The 19,759-nt window shown below is 36.4% G+C and overlaps 1 protein-coding gene across 8 annotated transcripts in view; it reads left to right on the top strand.

Annotated features, from left to right (window-relative positions):
* Positions 1-19,759, top strand: part of ANK2 (ankyrin 2) — a 336,115-nt gene that overhangs the window by 113,973 nt on the left and 202,383 nt on the right. For all 8 annotated transcript variants that reach the window (XM_029941812.1, XM_029941804.1, XM_029941796.1 and 5 more), the window contains exon 2: positions 12,215-12,316. In XM_029941812.1, coding sequence (XP_029797672.1) covers positions 12,215-12,316 — 102 coding nt within the window. The remainder of the gene's footprint in view (positions 1-12,214; positions 12,317-19,759) is intronic.

Here is a 19,759-nt window from a genome sequence, read left to right as displayed (position 1 = left end):
AACTATAGTAAGTCACATCCATTAAGGATAAAGCAATATCTCAATTGCATCCCAGTCTTCTAGGGAAATGTCAGCCGCATGATATTAGTATTCTGAGCTCATGAGAAAACTCTTGTACAGATGTCTATTTTAGTCTCAGTCTCACTTAGTGTGCATATGTATGTGTGTGTGTGTGTGTGTGTGTGTGTATGCATATATTGCAATTTCTATTTTATTAGTGCTTCCTAGCATTTGGTGCAAAATGTTGATGAATCAATAGTATTGACTTGTAGAGTGATACAGAAGGACTTCCCTATTCCTAGGAGTTTTATGCACAGTGAAATGGTAAGGAGTGAAGGAAAATCCAGTATCACTACAAAAAGAAAAACAAAAGAACAAAAAACCAGACCATTTCCCAGAGGTTATTTCTATGGGCTATACTCTTTCCTTTTTGTTTATTTTTTTATTTGCTTATTTATTGTATTTGTTTTGTTTTTAAATTATTTTTTGAAGTTATTTATTTATTTATTTATTCAGATTTTATTTTTACGTAATCTCTGTGCCCAATGTAGAGCTTGAACTCACAACCCCAAGATCAAGAGTCACATGTTCTTCTGACTGAGCCAGCCAGGCACCCCGTCTCCTGGGGTATTTAGTCTTGAATTTCCAACATACTACTGTATAGTACTAGCACTTTATATTTAATCAGTCCAAAACCAAACTACTGTATTCTCTCCATTTTTAGGGTATTTTGTCCCCCAAATTCCTAGTATTGATTGGAAATGTCTCTCATTACCTGCTAAAGAATCTGAAGCAGGCTCCAGGCTCTGAGCTATCAGCATAGAGCCTGATATGGGGCTTGAACTTGGGAATGGTGAGATCAAGACCTGAGCTGAAGTTGGGCACTTAACCAACTGAGCTACCCAGGCTCCCCAAAGTGATTTTTTTCTTAACAGTATACATCTTACAAATTCTTTATTTTTTCCTCTTTTTAAAAAATGTTTCATATTTTAATTTAAATTCTAGTTAGTTAACATACAGTGCAATATTAGTTTCAGTAGTAGAATTTAGTGATTCATCACTTACATACAACACCCAGTGCTCATCACAGCAAGTGCCCCTCACCCATTTAGCCCACCCCCCTCCCTACCCTCCCGCAGCCCTCCAGTTTGTTCTCTTCAATTAAGAGTCTCTTTTATGATTTGCCTCCCTCTCTCTTTTTTTATATTTCTCCTGTGAATGAATTTTCTTCAATTCCACATAAGTGAAATCATATTGTATTTGTCTTTCTCTGACTGGCTTATTTCACTGGGCATAGTACACACTAGCTCCATATATGTCATGCAAATGGCAAGATTTTATTCTTTATGACAGCTAATTTGCGATATATATATATTCTTTATCCGTTCATCAGGGGATGGACATTGGGCTCTTTCTGTAATTTGGCTATTGTTAATAATATTGCTATAGACATCAAGTTGCATATGCTCCTTTAATCAATATTTTTGTATTCTTTGAGGGCTTTTTAAAAAATATTTGTTTTTGAGAGAGAGAGAGACAGAGAGTGAGCAGGGGAGGGCAGAGAGAGAGACAGAGACACAGAATCTGAAGTAGGATCCAGGCTCGGAGCTGTCAGCACAGAGCACGATGTGGGGCTCATACTCATGAACTGTGAGATCATGACCTGAGCCGAAGTCAGATACTTAACCAACTGAGCCACCCAGCCGCCCCATTTGAAGTCTTTTTAACTTAACTTTTACAAGTTTGTTAACACTCTCCTGTATAGCGCTGAACTAGCATTGTGGCGGCCAGGAAATAGATGTAAAAATGATATTATATGTTACATTTAGCATAATGCTGACTTATTAGAATTTGATTTTTGCCTTCTAAAGCTCATTGTTTGTACTCAGTGTCCATGTAGATCATTACAAACATGCAAAAGAGGCTGAAAGCAGTGCATGCCTCTCTGGGACCCACATGCTTTGGAGACTGGGGCAAATAAACAACTTCTTAAAAATTATGCATCAGAAGGGTAGGCTCTTGCATCTTACAGATGGCAGTGAACTTAAGAGTAGTTTAATGAAAAGGACTAAAGACACACAAATTATTTCTAATAAACAACATAATTATCATGCTGAAATAGATGGCACCCAGTAATTAGAAAGATTTTCCAAAAGAAAAAAAAAAAGAAGAAACTCTAAGAGTGCTACAACCAGAAATCCTAGAAAATAAATATATTGTCTTGAGACAAGAAATTATATTAGAAAGTAATGACTTCAAATTCCTTTGTTATTCTGAAGTAGATATTAATATTGCAGGACATATGTACTCAAAAAATTTGGATTGGGTAACTGATGTGTTTGATCTAACTTGGTCTTTTTTTTTTTTAAACACTGTAAATGAGTTCAGAATTGCATTTAAACAAGTAGAGTCAGTGTGTGATTGTTAAGCTGTAATTAAGTGATCTCCCTAGAAAAATCCATGTGACTGACACTTACAGATGTATTCCAGGCTGTTGTAAACAAAAAAGCCCTTCTATATTTCCATGTACTTCTTAACAGGGCTACCCAAAAATCAACAGCGCAAGGATATATATTATGATAGAAAAACAGGGAGGGAGACAAAAACATAAGAGGCTCTTAAATATGGAGAACAAACAGAGTTACTGGAGGGGTTGTGGGTGGGGGATGGGCTAAATGGGTAAGTAGCATTCAGGAATCTACTCCTGAAATTATTGTTGCACTATATGCTAACTAAATTGGATGTAAATTAAAAAAAATAAATATCTACACAAATAAATATGGTCAAAAAAGAAAACTATATGCAAATTCTTTTGAGATAGTGGGTATATTACAAAATAAGCCATTTGTGAAGCTTTCATTGCAAGAATGTACTTTTTTTCCCAATCCTGAATAAGTCCATGCTAGAGAAGCCACTTACTTTTTAGTATGTGCCAGCCATGGGGTGAGGTCTGCTCCTTATCTGTGTTGCCTCACGAAGCTGCCTCTGTTTGAGTGATGCCTCCTTCAGAGCAGATGGTCTGAAGATGAAGACTAATCAGACAAATAGGGATCAGAATGCAGTGCTGACCTCAAAGGGCCATAGAAAATTAACACGGGAGGATGTCTGGATAAGAAAACATTGATTAAAGATATTTTCACTTGGTTGGGTTTGTTTTTTCATCTCCCAACAGTTTTAAGAGCCTTCAAGGGAGACTAAAACCTAATTCAGGTCCATTTATTCTGCTCCTTAGGTATAGCAGCGGGATGAACTCTAACACATCTTCCCCCGTCAAAGGTTCTGTAAAATTTGAACACGCTGATTAGTTAGGGACTGAAAAGAGTTTGGTGTAGCGGAGATTCCTTAAAGGGTTCAATATTGTTACCTCCTGACCTAAATGTTATTACAGTCGGTTATTTTTCATTTATAAATCCTACTGTTTTCTGAACAGTAACAATCCAAAAGGCAATTCCTTTGGAATTGTGAACATTACATAAAAACTTGATAAGCTTTTCCATGTTTTGGCCCGTGTTCATGTGGGCCGTGTTGGGTTTGGTTTTCTTTTTGTTTGTTTGTTTTACAGAGATGTCTAGATAGTGGAAGAGTAGAAAAGATTTTTGGCCTGGGATATGAGTTATTTAATTTTTTCATTATTTTACACATAATTAATAACATTTGGAGATCCCTGAGCAGTAAAAGAGAACTGTGTAGGATTCAGGCGTATATGGATATAGTTAGTATGTATTATTCAACTTTTGTGCATTTCTAAGTTTTCATGATTTTTATTGTTGGCATGTTAAATGCAGATTTCCAATTTACTTTAGCTATTGAACATATTAGGGAATATTATGGAGAAACTATAATACTCAGTATAGGATTGGTGGACCATTTTGCTTGCCTTTGCGTTATCAGTATCTTGAACATAAAAACCTAAGCAGGACTTTTTCAATAGACCAGTTCAAGCAATAGTGTATTAACTCTTGTTCAATAGTTTAATAGCTAAAGCAATCATTAAGGTTCTTACCTGAACGAAACAGTAATGTCGTAAATCTGTTCATGTAACTGATGCCTCTCAACAAATATCTTACCCCTTGAAAAAATCTGAAGCATTCAATGGCAGTGCCTTTTAATTTGTCTGACATCCAAACTATAACTACAGCAAAATGTTTTCCTTATTATTTTGATTTTCTTGTGGAGATTTGTAAATGTTGTGTGAAAGGAGCCACACATATTTCCATCTACAAACTTACCATTTTCTCATTGACATTCAGAAAAAACTGACATGTTGTATTTAGTGATGGAACTTCTGAGTTCTGTAGGTGTTTCAGAATCATCGACAGAACATTCACTAGAATACGAGTAATCAAAGCCTGTGGATTTTCTGCCTCATGAGAAGTTGCTTAAATTCACCATAATGTTCAATGGGCAAGTGAGAAATATAAGCAGTTAAGAATGTTTCCACCTATCTTTGTAAAAGTTCACATTTTAGTTAAAATTTTGATGTGTCTCATTATAATAAGCATCTTAATAATGAGCCTGGATATAGAAACGTTTTCCGAAGCCAAACTAATGTCAGCAAGACAAAGTCACTTTTCAAGTCAGACTTCTACTGTGACATAAAATATTAACTGGGGAATTCGTATTCCTTTGTCTAATAATTCTTTTAAAAATAGATGCATATAAAAACTTTTAGAAATTTCAAAATCATGTAGGGAATTTGAAGTATAAAACAGTTACCAAGTGTCTATCACAAATGTTTTTTTCAAGCTTAGAGTTACTGTTTCTACTGGTTTAGGATTTTGTGTTCTTGTGGTAGTAATTTCAATTCATTGAGGAAGGATATCATCATATTATTAATATTTTGATTCAGGTTTTAGAAAAGTGAGTGTCACAGGAAAGCAAGTATACACAAATTTTTTAAGGTATAACATTGTCTCTGGCAAGCTCCTTCACATATATTTACTCCAGAAGATTTTACAGCTGAGATCCTTGAACCAGATCTTGGTTTCTTAGATTTGTAGTAAGCATTTTGAAGGGCAGAGGAGTACTATTTGTATGATATGTACAAAGCATAAAAAAAGTGGAGTAGCCTTCACTAATGCTAGAGGAAGGGCTAATCAATGTATGATCAGAGAGAATCATAAGGATTTTGTAATTGCAAAGCCTTTGTAAATATCAGAACCACTAATTAAAGAGATGCTCTAAAATTTGACTTAGCAAACCTTTTGAGTAAAGAACAGAACTGTGACTAGTTAGTACTCTGCATTGCCTTTTAGACTGTGTAATACCTTAAATATATTTTCATTAAAAACCTTGCATAATATTAATAGTCTGCATTAGAAAAATTGTCTCCAGTGTGAGAAAAAGATAATTGCTTTTGAATACTAATTTTTTCATCTATTTTGTCTTCAGTGCTTTTCTTACCATTGCAGAAGTTAAAAACAACTTACTTATCTCTCAGTGTTACCATCTTTTTAAAATAAACATTTCATTTAATTATAACATACATACATAAAATGTATAAATTATAGTGTTCATCTTGATTTTTGTCACAAAGTTTACACAGCTATTTAACAACACCCAGAACTAGAAAGTAGAATTAGGACATTGCAAGCAACTAGATGTGTTTTTCTGCCTCCTTCCAGAACCTACTATTCTGACTCCTAACAGTATAGATTAATTTTTTTCCAGTTTTTGAACTTTAATAAATGGAATCATCAAGATGTTCTTTTTTAGGTCTGACTTACCTTGCTTGGCATTGTTTCTGTGAGATCTGTTGAAGTTACTTATGGATAATGTTTACATTCATTCCTATTCCTGCGTATTATTGCACTTTACTCACTTTTAAACTGTAAGACTTGTACAAGGGGCTTATGAATCTTCACATAGTACTGCAAAACAATCTTAATGTTCTAAAAGGGATGGAACTGGTATATTGTGGTTGGTTCATTTTTTTTTCTAAGTGGGTTCTTATTTTTTTATGGGTGATAATCTTGGGGGAAACATCAGTGAGTGAAATAATTTACCTGATGTGCCAGTGAAAGTCAACATCCAAATGCAATACTAAGGGGGGAAAACCCCTTGTCTTTATATAAAAATGTAATTTCAAACAACCTTGTGTAACAAAAAGATACATGCTTAAAAGATTCAGGAGGAATTTATCTATTTAGTTAAACTCAGTTTAAAATCAGTTATTGTTCTGATCCCAGTTTTCCATTTTATGTGATAGTAATTATTTTAAATAGTATTTTTAAAGCAAAAATATGAACACCTACATCTCACCAAATTTTCTTAGCACATAGACCGCTGGAGTAAGAACAAGCTTTGGTGAAGTTGCATTAACTGTCTTTTAATCTTAGGTCACCTGTTAGTGTTTTGTACTGAGTAGCAGTCTAAAGATCCATTGAAATGACACTAAAACACGTAGGTTAATCTGCATGTTTAAGCTAAAGTGTACAAACTTATGGTTCATAGCAGATTTCGTTGTAGGTGGGACTGACTGGAAATTATCCGGTGGGATTTTGTGGTGTAGTGTTTTGCCTGTCCTATGTGTGGTCTGACTGCAGAAAGACCACTTGTGAAATTATTTCTAAAACATTCTAGTGCATCTGGTGTGCAGTTCTCAATTGTCCCCCAAGTTTTGGTTTGTAACAAGATAGTGATAACAATCTGAGTTACTGTAAGACCTAAGTTACTTAACAGTCCGGCAGTCCTTATCCAAGTGTATGGCTATTTAAGTAAAAACATTATTATATGACAGAAAATCTTTGTCACTGGAAACAGACCACACACACCCCATTCTGGTTCCCTGTTTGTCCTTTTGCACCTGCACACATGAGAGTATTTTCAAACACTCTAGTCTTCTAGTGACAACCTTCATATTTAAAGAAGATCGTGCATATGCATTTATATTTAGATTTGCTCAGTGAGTTTTTGGTGTGCCTGTCATAAGGCTAAGCACCTTTAAATCATCTTATTTAGTCCCTCCAGCAACTATAAAATAATTTATTTTTTAATAAGCAAACTGAGATATACAAAGATGTGAGATCATACAACTCGTGGTTTGCTAGACATGGATTTACCTTATCCAACATTCCTAGGAAAAGACCTAAGGAATGGTAGAAATGTCCTCTATTTCATGATATTCATATTAAGATTCCCCCCTAAGTTATTTTAATAAATTTTATTTATTTTGTATTGCTATAAAAATGTGGATCTCAGCTAGGCTGATAAACCACCCTGTTTTTATAAAGGAATAACTGCGCCCTAAGAAAATAAGCAAATTATTAAAATTCCACAGGGAACATGTGCTTTCCTTCAGGTTAATCAGCAAATATTTGTGGAGACCAGTAGGGGCTGCTGGCTGACTCACACTCCTCAACCCATGTTTCTCATAATGTAGTCTCCTCAAAGTATGAAAACAAGTCCATGACCTCCAGTGTTGTTATTTTTTATTACAGTGTTAATTTTTAAAAGTTTTTTATTTATTTAGGGTTGGGGCAGAAAGAGAGGGAGAGAAAGAATCCCAAGCAGGCTCCACACTGTCAGCACATGGAGCCTTATGTGGGCCTTGAACTCACCAACTGTGAGATCATGACCTGAGCTGAAATCAAGGGTCAGATGCTTATGCTTAACTGACTGAGCCACCCAGGCTCAGTTTTGTAAAAGGCAAAACTACACAAAACTCTTTAAATCTTAAGCCATTACTAAAAAGAAAGTTAAGTAACATAAACAAAACTACAAAATGAGCATTATCCCAATGCTTGACTCCAATTTAGTAGAATGTATAGCAGTAACTAAAACTAAATAACAGATACTGGGTTTAAGAATAAAAAGATTTAACCTCAGGTTTCTCTAACTTAATAGGCTTCTGAACTTGACTTCAATGAAAGTAACAAAGAATATCTTCTTTGTAAGCATGCTGTACAAACCATTATTAATATGTTTAAGGTTTTGGTTTTTACTTTAGAGTAATAAAACTTAAAGCTATCAGAGAAATTTTCTAATGTCAGTTTTAATGGTATGCCATTTGATAATCGTTTAAAGCTCTCTGAATTTACTTGGGGAGGGAGTTAATATTGCTACAGAGGTCTGTATGTACACAATCCAGTAAAAGTGAAAATTGGGAACTGAAAAATGTTTTGCCCTGGATTTTCTATTGCTCTCACTGCCAACGGTTGGTGCCAAGTTGAACCGTGCATAAATAGCATCTGAGCCATATGTTTATTTGCAACTTTAATGTGGCTGCTGACTGCTATTCTTTTGGTTTATCATGTGTAGCATCCTGCCTTGTATAATACAGTGAGCAGATTCTCTGATGCTTCTCTGCCCCGCAGCAAAACATTCTGCATATCATGCATCTATATGTCATCTCTACTTCACTTGTTATGCAGTGAATTATAGACACAAAGCACATACCAAAATTGCATGGTTGTACTTGTTAAAGGATAGCCATCTAGATGACCTGGAACATGCTTATATTTTTCTTAGTAGGTTACTCTTGAAATGTAAGCACAGAATTAAAAAAAAAATCTTGTAGCAACCTCATGGACGCCTGTGAATATGGCACTAGACTTTGGAGAAGCACTTTAGGATATAATGCGGCTCTGTGAATGCACATTCCTCTTTGCCTTTCATGTCCACCCTGCTGGGTGCTAAGAAAATATTCTGTTTTTCTAACATTCAGATACAAAAAATGTACAGAACTGTGTCACGAGGAACTTAAAAGGAAATTTTTCTTTCTTGGTTTGAGATGCCACACCAGGGTTGCAAAGGGGGCCGGTTTTAATGGCATCCATCTGTTGCAGATTACAATAAGTGGGGCTCAGCATTCAAATTCCTTGTCCAGAATCAGACTCTATAGGCCTGAGTACTGTAGGTTTAGGATTTGAGAGTCTTAGGACAGAAAGCAGCAGAGCAGGATGAGGTTAGTCTCACATTGGTTGGTTGGAGACTTTCCTCCAAGGCATTGCTATTACCTCACTTTCACTTTATCGAGCTGTTATAAGTGAAATCTTCTGGCTGAACCAGGAGACGGCAATCTATTTTGAGAGCATACTTCCCCCCTACTTACACTAAACTTTGAAATAATTATTTTTGTCATAACTCAACGGGAAATATGCTATCATAGAAGTTGCTGTGTCTCTCACCATGAGTCCCTGAATCCTCTTTCATCTCGGTGTTGACTGAAGGTAACCAGACCAACTACTGTTTATCTTAAGCTTTTGTGTCAAGAGCTTTAATCACAGATTGACCTCATTGTAGCACAGGGAATGCCTACGTCTATGTGGAAGCAGGAAAAGAATATGGATTTCCACGCAGGTCTATACTTTTTATCTGAAATGATGTCAAGATACATAAAATTTGAACTCTCATTTTAATTTTGTTCTTGAAACCTATCCTCTGGATCTATTTTATAATAACACTTTAGTTTACTTGCATTTGCAAAATGCATTTATAATGCATTTTCTCCCTTGAGGAAAACTAAGAATTTTAATAGCATGGCTCAGGTGTTACATTTCCATTGGGTCTAGACCTTCCAGAACACTGGGAATGTATTGTGCTAAAATTCCAGGGATTGACTGTTAGTCTTTGACTTGCATCTACTTTTTAGAAGTTTGCTTCCAAAAAGAGAAAACCAGTTATGAAAACCAGTAATGTCAGGGTGCCTGGGTGGCTCAGTTGGTTAAGTGTCTGACTCCTGATTTCAGCTTAGGTCAGGATCTCATGGTTACTGAGATCAAACCCTGTGTCCAGTTCCATGTGCTGACAGTACGAAACCTGCTTGGGATTCTCTCTCTACCTCTCTCTCTGCCCCTCCCCAACTCATATCAGCTCTCTCTTTCTCGCTTGCTCTCTCAAAATAAATAAACTTTAATAAAAACAGTTATGTAATAGCTAAAGAAATTCTCAGCATCACGCCCAGTCCCTAAAGAAGTTCTAAGAGGGTCTACGGGGTTTTCTTCAGTGATGCCTGTAGCTCCCTTCATCCCAACATCTTCCCTTTAAGCTTTCACAGCCATGTCTGCAGGTGCGTAACGGTGTTCTCACAACTGAAACAAACCTATAGCTTATAGGTTAGGTTATCTGTAGTAACATCTGCTTTGATGCTTTGGAGGGGTGAGATAGAGTAGCAGTTAAGACTAGCTCTGGACTGATAAACATAAGTTAAATGTTGGATCCTCTACTGAATAATTGTGCAACCTTGGAGATCTTCTAAACCTCATGTATGAAATGAGCATAATAATGGTTTCTTTCGCATAGTATTATTGTGAGTATTAAGGATACAATACATATGACTGACTGCTCTAGTTATGTGCCTGACCCCCAGTAACCAATAAACATTAACTATAATTATCATGTACAAGATAGCAGCATAATGATATAATTATACATGATATAATTATCATGTACAAGATAGCAGTAGTTTCTAGGCAAAATCTTTAATATAATATAGAATATATAGCACATAGATTTACTTTTTAAAAAACTACATATGGAAAATAATGTCATACTTTCTGTGACCTGATAGTGTTTCATTTTAGTTTTTTTTATAGTAACTAATGTTTCCTGTGAGGTATTGACATAATATAATGCATGTATGATCTTTCACTTTTAAGTGCTGTGGTAAGAAATCTGAGGTGGAAAATCTTCCTGTAGATTAAATTTTGCCACAGACCAGAAGCTAATTTCATCGGGTAGGCATTTTAAAATAAGTCACAACTCAGTCACTGTGGCATTGCAGATACAGGTAGGGCACCCTGCCATGGGCACGGCTTTCAGGAGAGACAAAGAGTGAGGCATCGCAGTTGCAGCCTATGCAGGGAGGAAAGAATGACTGGGTACCAACCGGGCGGGGATATACTTCTAAAGAGGGAGAGCATGAATTCCAGATGTATAGATTTCGGACATACCTTTCAATTCTTTATAAATTATCTCCTGGATTTGTAAATACATAAGCTATTGTGGTATTTGGGTTAAAAGTGAGGTAATTTAATCTTGGGGTTTCCATCTTCCCATGTGTAAATCATTTTAACAATATGCAAATAATTCCCTATTTGAGACTCCCAGAGAAAATACTTCCATTTCTATCTCTGTACGTCATCACCAGCCATAATAAATAGGTCTGCAAGAGTGTGCCAAGAGCCCCTGCCAAGCACATTCTTCAGGGGAGGGAGGCAGTGTAGCCTACTGGGGACAGTGCTGGATTACGAGCTGTCACAACAGAGTCCCACATCCTAGTGGGTCAGTGGCATCTATTTTCATGTTACCACATTCTCTTTAGTCAGATGCTATACCACAAGAAGAATGATACAGTTACACAAGTGTCTTGGAACCCAACAAAGTTTATCATCATTATTGGGTTAAAATTCAAGAGTCAGGCTTTGCAAGCAAGCCAGAGAGCCCAGGTGATTGGCTTTCATCTCTGGAGAGGCTCTCCGCTGGATGTTCTATGGGGAAAATTCAGCTTTCTTCCAGGATCGTATTTTGAAAGGCGCTGGGGGAACATGAGGACTTAAAAAGCAGCCTCCATTAAGAGTGCTCATCTTTACCAAGGGATTTTAGTCTGGTATTATGTCAGCTGGGTTAAATTTGATCTGGTTTTCCCAAAATCACTGGGATCACAAAATTTGCATTGGCCCAGTTCACACCTGCCAACAAGTGCTATCCTCTTTCCTCAAAGCATCCTTGGAGCTTTCTGATTTTCCCTTTTAATGAGGACAGATGAATGCCAAATGACCCATACTCAGCATTCTCCCTCAGACTCTTCTGAAAACCAAACAGTAAAGGAAAAGAAAGAAGAAACCCAGTGTCTTTAATTTCTTTTACTGTTCTGATTCCTTTTTGGCTTGACATTGGGCTCACTATATGGTCACGAGCATCTCAAAGCTAAAATGAATGGGTAACGGTGGATTTGGCTGTAGTGTAAATTCATGTCCAAATGTGGATAAAGGTTTAAAATAAAGCAGTAACAATTATTTTTATTTAATTTTATTTACACAATGTGTTGTGTAATATAGCACAACACATTGACTTTAAACAACTCTCTAGAAATACTATGGAGTTGCTCCCTTATCTTGTGAATTATTATTCAGGCTTTTAAACTTAGTATTGAGGTATTTTGCAACTACAGCTTTTCTTACCTACAGGGTAAAGATTTTTTTTTTGTCTTCCTGTCTTTAATTTGCTTTTATTTTATCAGTCATTCACTAAAGTTCTTTTCTTTTTCTCACAGTCTGACAGTAACGCAAGCTTCCTCCGCGCCGCCAGAGCTGGCAACCTGGACAAGGTAGTGGAATATCTGAAGGGGGGCATAGACATCAACACCTGCAATCAGGTAAGAGCATGGCTCTGTCTGCTATGAAGAAACACTTATTATCTATACATATATTTCAAGAGCCTAAGGTTATTTTTTGTCTTTACTGAATTTACTCAAGTACCAGTGATTCAGACTTATTGAAAATCCATTTCACCCTCTTACCAACTTTTGAAGCTTCAGACATTTGTGTCTTGACCTAATTTTGCACCAAAGTAGATAGATCAAAAATGACAACTGAATGTCAGTTTTTGTCTATGAAATGGCTGGACCTGGGTCAATGGCTGGAGTATTGACCAAGAATGATGTTTTACTTCCCATTTATTGTCAAATAGTTATCCAGACTTTGGATTCTTACCTTCTCTGCCATATACATTTTACTCATAGACAACTGATTGTTAAAATGTGAGATAGAGAAATAAGAGAATAAAATAAAAATTGCCCCCCATGTTTTCCCTAATTCGTTTTAAAATATGGATTACAAGAAGAAAAGTTTGAAACTGTTAGCTTAAGTGTGACATGTTTGGATTATCTATTCATTATATTCATTCAGCTAGGACTCCTGCCAATATTATACATTTTGGATATTATTTGGTCCCATGGGTGTTGAGATTTTTGTGCTATTTTTGACCAAGATTTTTGTGCCATGAATACAGTGTCTAGTAGACTTCAGTGTTCACTACAGTGTGCTAAGTGCTGGTAGGGCACGCGTGCATGAGTACGTGTGTGTGTGTGTGTGTGTGTGTGTGTGTGTGTGTGTGTGTTAGAGCTGACTGCGAGGTGAATAATCCTGGCTAATTTTAAGTTAACAGAAGGTAAATTTCATTGTTGGGCTCTAAATTATATATAGAATGCCTCTTTCTATCCTGCTGTGTATTGGGCCTAGTTATGTTCAACCCATGGTTTCCTAAAATTAGTAAATCTTTCAAACACAACTTTTCAAAAAGTAGGCATGGTATCTCAAACTAACTCTCCTGTCAAACATCTACCTGCTGGTTTCCTCACAGATGTGTCAATTCCAACAGCTCTCCTCCTATCATCTCCCGCCAACGCACTGACCCAGCTCGAGTATAGCACTCCTTTCTTGGTTCATCTTCTACATCCACATTTGCATTAATTGAATCACCTCATAGTCATTTATCATAGTCACCTATCATAGTTAGGTTCTGTCCTCATCTTGTCCATTCTGGTCAATCTCTACACTATGCCTAGAGTTATGTTTATAAAGTAAAAAGACGATTATGACATCCCCCCACCAAACTTCCAGTGGCTCTCAAAGCTTAGGTTAGTGAAGTGGTTGTACCAAAATCACCTGGAGGATTTTGCAAAGATTGCAGGATTTCCCTTACTTGTCATGAGAGTCACCAGCACAGAGAGCATTGTCACTGATGGCAATACTTCTTACCCTTTAGAGGAATGCACTTCTTGGCATTAAAAAATGGTGAGAGCCACTTACTGTTGGAAAAGCAATCTCTGTTGCCCTGAGCATCTCTAATATTCTTTTGAGTATGACAAGATTGAAAGACCCTGAATCCTCTTCGTCTGGGTCGTTTCTTAGGTACCATCTCCCTCTTGACAAAAAGTAGGCTTATGTTTTCCTTTTTTTTAAGTTTATTTACTTATTTTTGAGAGAAAGAGAGAGAGCACAGGTAGGGAAGGGGCAGAGAAAGAGAGGGAGAGATAGAATCTGAAGCAGCTCTAGGCTCTGAGCTATCAGTGCTGAGCCTGACACAGGGCTTGAACCCATGAACCATGATATCATGACCTGAGCCGAAGATGGACCCTTGACTAACTGAGCCACGCAGGTGCCCCAATATGTTTTCTTACTATAACGACTGTGTCCTTCTTTAACATACCCCACAGTGTGCACAGGCATGTATCATTGGTCCCATGTGTCACTTCTGAGGGATTAGGAAGGGGCATAGGGAACTGACACACACAGCATGGTAACACTCAGCGAGGGCCTTTGCTGTGAATCATAAAGAAAGTCACTTGTCTCCGATCTAGGGAGCTCCTATCCTCTTCCAGCATCATGAAAGAGCAGAGTTTAACTTTTTAGCTTATATATGAGATAAAATCCTAGACCTTATGTATTGACACTGGCCTATGGAATAAAGTCCAATCCCTTCATCCTAATATGTAAGATCTTCATATTGTGTGTCTACATTCCTTTCTTTATCCATCTTATTTTCCATTAAGAATTTTTTTGTTTGATATGTTTCTCATGGTCTTTTGAACAAATAATTTGAACTTTAGGTATATTAGTTACTCTAAAAGAAAAAGAACATCTAAATTCCCATATGGATACATGAACTTCTTCCAAAAATGCCTATGAGACTAAATGTAAAATATTTTTATAATTTTAACATATTGTCTTAGATACTTTAAACTATATGAAATACATTTCCAAATTTTAATTTTGATCCATTAAGTTTCTAAATTTGCATTATGCTAAAGAATAGACAATGAAACTATTAGTTCATTTGGGTAAAATTATAAAAAAATAATGCCAAAAAAGGAACCCAAGGAAAATGAAGTTAACTGCAGTCAAACTAAATGCACTTAACTCAAAATTATAATAAATATATTAATTGTATGAACAATCTTAAGGGGTTATTTTTTAGGATATTTTTCTTTTTTTTAGAAAAATCATCTCTCAGCAGTAAATACTCAGTTTTTATCTGCTCCATAGACCAACCTAACTTCTTGAATTACCTCAAAACCTTTTTAGTGCCTAAAGTATTTTTCTTATAGGCCAACTGTCCAGTAACATGTTGCTATACAAGGGAAGAACATTTGTTTTTGTGAAAAGGTAGCATAGTGTCATGAAACCACAAAAAACTTGGAGCCCAGAGACTAAAATTTCAGTTCCTTCTCCACTTTTGTCAGTCATTTGAATTCAGAAAGTGTCTGTTTTCTAATATCTAAAACAAGATAATAATAATAATACATTCAATCTTATATTACTGGGTTGCAAAGTAAATTAAAGTATGAAATAGGAAAGAAATTTTTAAGTTGGACATGTTGCCGTTGATATTGCTATATATAATTCACCAAGAATCAGAAAAATTAAAATTGAACTCCATACAACATATGAGTTTGAGTCTTCTCAATTACCTGACTTTACTAAGTAAAAAGTAAGTGTTGTAGTCTGGTGTTGCTCTTTATTATTACTATGCAAGAATGTATACTAAATAAAGATTAGAGAAATACAGTGACTAATGGTAACTATTTGGCCACTGTGTATCAGGCTTTTTGTTGGGGGCTTTGCATGTGATGCTTCATCAATCAGCAGAGACAAATGTTATGAGGTAGGTAGGCTTTGGCTGGAATTTACAAATGCAGAAAATGAGCCCACAAGTGGGTAATTGACATTCCCAGGGTCATACAGATCTGTGTCTCCCTTGTACAAGTGTTTTCTTTATGCTTATTTTATTTATTTATTTATTTATTTTTGAGAGACAGAGAGAAACAGTGTGAGCATGGGAGGGTCAGAGAAAGAGGGAGATACGGAATCTGAAGGAGGCTCCAAGCTCTGAGCGAGCTGTCAGCACAAAACCTGACAAGGGGCTCGAACCCACAAACCATGCAATCGTGACCTGCGCCGAAGTCGGACGCTTAACTGATTGAGCCACCCAGGTGCCCCTACACGTGTTTTCTATTGTGGGACATTTTCCTGAGCTGTTGGGATCCCCTTCAGGATGTAAACGTGGGTTTCCTTATCTTGAAGCTCAAATCTTATGTTTTATGTACCATTGTTAGTGTAAAAAGAGCTTGGTTCACCTTTAAATTAAAAAAATTTTTTTTTTTTGCATTTATTTAATTTTGAGAGACAGAGCGTGAACAGGGCAGGGACAAAGAGAGAGGGAGACACAGAATCTGAAACAGGCCTCAGGCTCTGAGCTGTCAGCACAGAGCCTGACACGGGGCTTGAACCCACAAACCGTGAGATCATGACCTGAGCTGAAGTCGGATGCATAACCGACTGAGCCACTCAAGTGCCCTCACCTTTAAATTAACATAATAGTACATAAAGGACTTTTACATCAAAGACCAGTACCATGATTACTACTAAAACTCAAAATTCGGAATGGAATATAGTTTCCAAATACCTAGGAAGACAAAAGAGGCAACTCTTCAGTCAAAATACTGCTATATCTAAATATGTAACAGGTCAAAGTTAATAAGACATATGAAAGAAGGGAAGAAAAAGTGTCCATTATTTTGCTTGCAAGCCTGGGTTTCTGGAGAGCTTCATGACATGTAACATAGAAACCAGAACTTTCTGTACCCTGCTATATTTCTCAATGAAAGGCAATCTGGGCTGCACTAGCTTTCCAAAAATATCACATGTGTTGGCGTTCTAAGATTCCTTAAACTGAAATTTGGATGAAATTTTTTTTCTTTATAAAATTTGTCTCATAACTACCAGGAGAATTTTGAAATTTAATCCAAAAATACCATTTGGCTTTTAATCATTTAAAGGATATGAGAAAAAATTCATAATTTTGGCACAAAACAATTTTCTTTAAAAAAGTGACTTCAAGTCTTCATTTTTCTTTTCCAAATGGTTACAAATCTGTTAACTTCTGTTTTCTATAAAAGATTAAACTAGTAATTTATTTATTTTATTATCTCTTGTACACTTGAAAAAGGGAATAAATCTTAGCATTTGCTCCAGATCTGAAACTCATATATATTTAATGCTCGTCTTATTTATTTGGTAATTGTTCATAGCCTAATAATGTTATGAAAAAAGTTAACATCCAGACATTAAAAATAGACACTGTAACTTTTTCATAAAAAGGTTTATGGCCGGAACACCTGGGTGGCTCAGTCCATTAAGCATCCAACTCTTGATTTTGGCTCAGGTCCTGATCTCATGGTTTATGAGTTCTAGCCCCACACTGGGTTCTGTGCTGACAGTGTGGACCTAGCTTGGGATTCTCTCTCTCTCTCTCTCTCTCTCTCTCTCCATTTTTCTCTGCCCTTTCTCTGCTTGTGCTTGCTTGCTCTCTCTCTCTCTCATTCTCTCAAAAATAAATAAATGAAACCTTTAAAAAATTATAGCCAATTACAAGTCAATAAAAGGCTCAGAAGTTTCAGACAAGATCGGGCACGTTCAGGTTGGTATGGCCGTAGACAAGGCTCAGAAGATTCAGGAACTTTCATTTATTGGTTTCACTGTAGTGACTTCAAAATAAAGCATGTCACTTATCATTTATTGGACATAATCCTAGACACGACCCTGAAAGTTAGCATGTTTAATGTGTTCCAAGTTTTGGTCTTGACCTTTTACTACTGAGGTATAGAGGTGAAAAATTACCAGTTAGATCTTATCCTTCCTTTCTCAAAAAAAGGTCAAAGGAACATTTTCAAAAGAATTTTAATGTTCCTAAAATACCAAGCCTTTACCAACACGAAGGTACACCCAACAATGACTATCATATGCTGACATAGTCATGACTCAGACCACAAAGCATTTTTGAAAGTCACTTTAAGGATGTAGGTGCTGGAATCCAAATTCTCATTTTCTCTACTTACCAGCCATGTGACCTTGGACACTAAGTTTTTCTAAGATACAGTTTTCTCAACTGTAAAATAGTGATCACAACACTGGAGCCATAAGATTGTTGTGATACTTAAATGAGATGTTTGCAAAATGCTTAGCAGAATACACATTCAATACACATTAGCAAATGATAATCCTTATTATAATAATGCAGTCTTTTAATGTTGATTCTCGACCTCAACTTTAGCAAAAGTGATGCTGGTTCTCACAGGCAGAACAGATCATAAAAGATATTCGCATAGCCCGTTTCACCAAATAGGAAAGATCACATTTAATAGCAATTGGTAACAATTTCTATTTATCTGGGTTAAATTAAACTGAATATTTTTCTGGAACTAAAATCTTTTTTTACCAATGCCATGTGGATCCATCCAGTCTGGACCTCTCTTTAAAAATACTAACACCAGTTCTGTTAACCTGGGAATCTATAGAGGCAACAGAGATGAATACTTGAGAATTGAACTCCTGAAATTAATAGAACATGGAATGAACTATATCCAGTTTCCTAACCAGTTAAATGGGGACAAATAGATCTGCAAACAATATTAAGTATTTATTATCTGATCTCTCATTTAGAAGAAGAAAAGGTGGCACATCATCTATCTGGTTCTGATCATATGTGCTCTTTTGTTTTTGGATTCTGTATTATTTGCTAATTCTCTTCACTGCATTAATACTGGTCCTTGGCCTATACTATGTAGTACAGATTCAGGTTGGATTTGAATAACATCTGCCTGGTATTTTGAGCACTTAGAATTTTTAGTTTCAATGTCGATAATTGTTCAATGGAAAGTAATTCCAGTAGAGACTTTTCACCAGCTACGTGTCCATAACTCTAAAAAGTTTTGTCTCACAGATTTAGGAAGATGTTTGAAGTGCAACTCTTAATTCATTGAAAAAAAAATGCCAAGAGTAGCTTCATGCAAAGCATTTCTGTGACTGTCTTCTAAGTACTGGGCTGCAGGGGTTTAGAGCAATTTATACTTCGGGAATTCTCTTGAATGCCCTTTTCCTATGACTAAAAGATATGGATTTTAATATATAACTCCCAGGTAGCCACTCCACTCTTCTTAATTCATTGCAGATACTGTAATCACATTCTTACTGCCAATCTGAACTCAGGCTCGCCATTTGTTCATGTGTTTATTCAGACATGTAATGTGTATTTACTGTATGGCAGACACTGACCAGGCGTAGTTAAAACAGAGACAAAACCCCTCCTCTCATATAGCTTATGATCTAAATGTAGAAGAGAGGCAAAAAACATAAAATATGTGGGGCTCACTGCTCTCAGTGCAAAACCCTCTTCAGATCCTCTGTTCCCCTCTCTCTGCACCCCCCCACCTGCAGTCTTCAAAAATAAATAAACATTAAAAAAAAGTAAAATATGTTAAAGAAGAGACTAGTAAATGATAGGGAGAAAAACACAGCAGGAGAGAAGGAGAAGGAGTGGAAGGTAAACAGGTTGTCATCTTAGATAGGATGGTCCAAAAAAATGCCTGAAGAATTTGACCAAGGAAGCCCTGCACTATTTGCAGGGAATATATTTTAGAAGAAGGCCTGACAAGTGAGAAAGTCCCAAGGAGGGAGCCTGCCTGGTGTGTTCAAGGCCCAACCAGAAGGCCAGCATAGCAGACCTTGCTGGAGATCAGGAGAGGAGAAGTAGGTGGTCAGGGAGAGTCATCTGTGACACTAGGTCATGTAGGACCTTGGAGGCTATTTTAAGAACTCTGGCTTTAATTCTGAGAGAGAAAAGAAGTGATTGATTAGAGTGTTTTTAGCAGAGAAGTGACATGGGCTGACTGAAATTTAAATAGTAACCCTCAGACTGAAAACTGAGAAAAGGCAGAGGATGAAACACTTTTGTAATACTGTAGGCAACAGAGGAAATG

The sequence above is a fragment of the Suricata suricatta genome, chromosome 1 (genome assembly GCF_006229205.1).
Source record: "Suricata suricatta isolate VVHF042 chromosome 1, meerkat_22Aug2017_6uvM2_HiC, whole genome shotgun sequence".
Lineage (NCBI taxonomy): Eukaryota > Metazoa > Chordata > Mammalia > Carnivora > Herpestidae > Suricata > Suricata suricatta.
The sequence above is the reverse complement of the archived record's forward strand: the minus strand, read 5'-3'. Positions and strand labels throughout refer to the sequence as shown.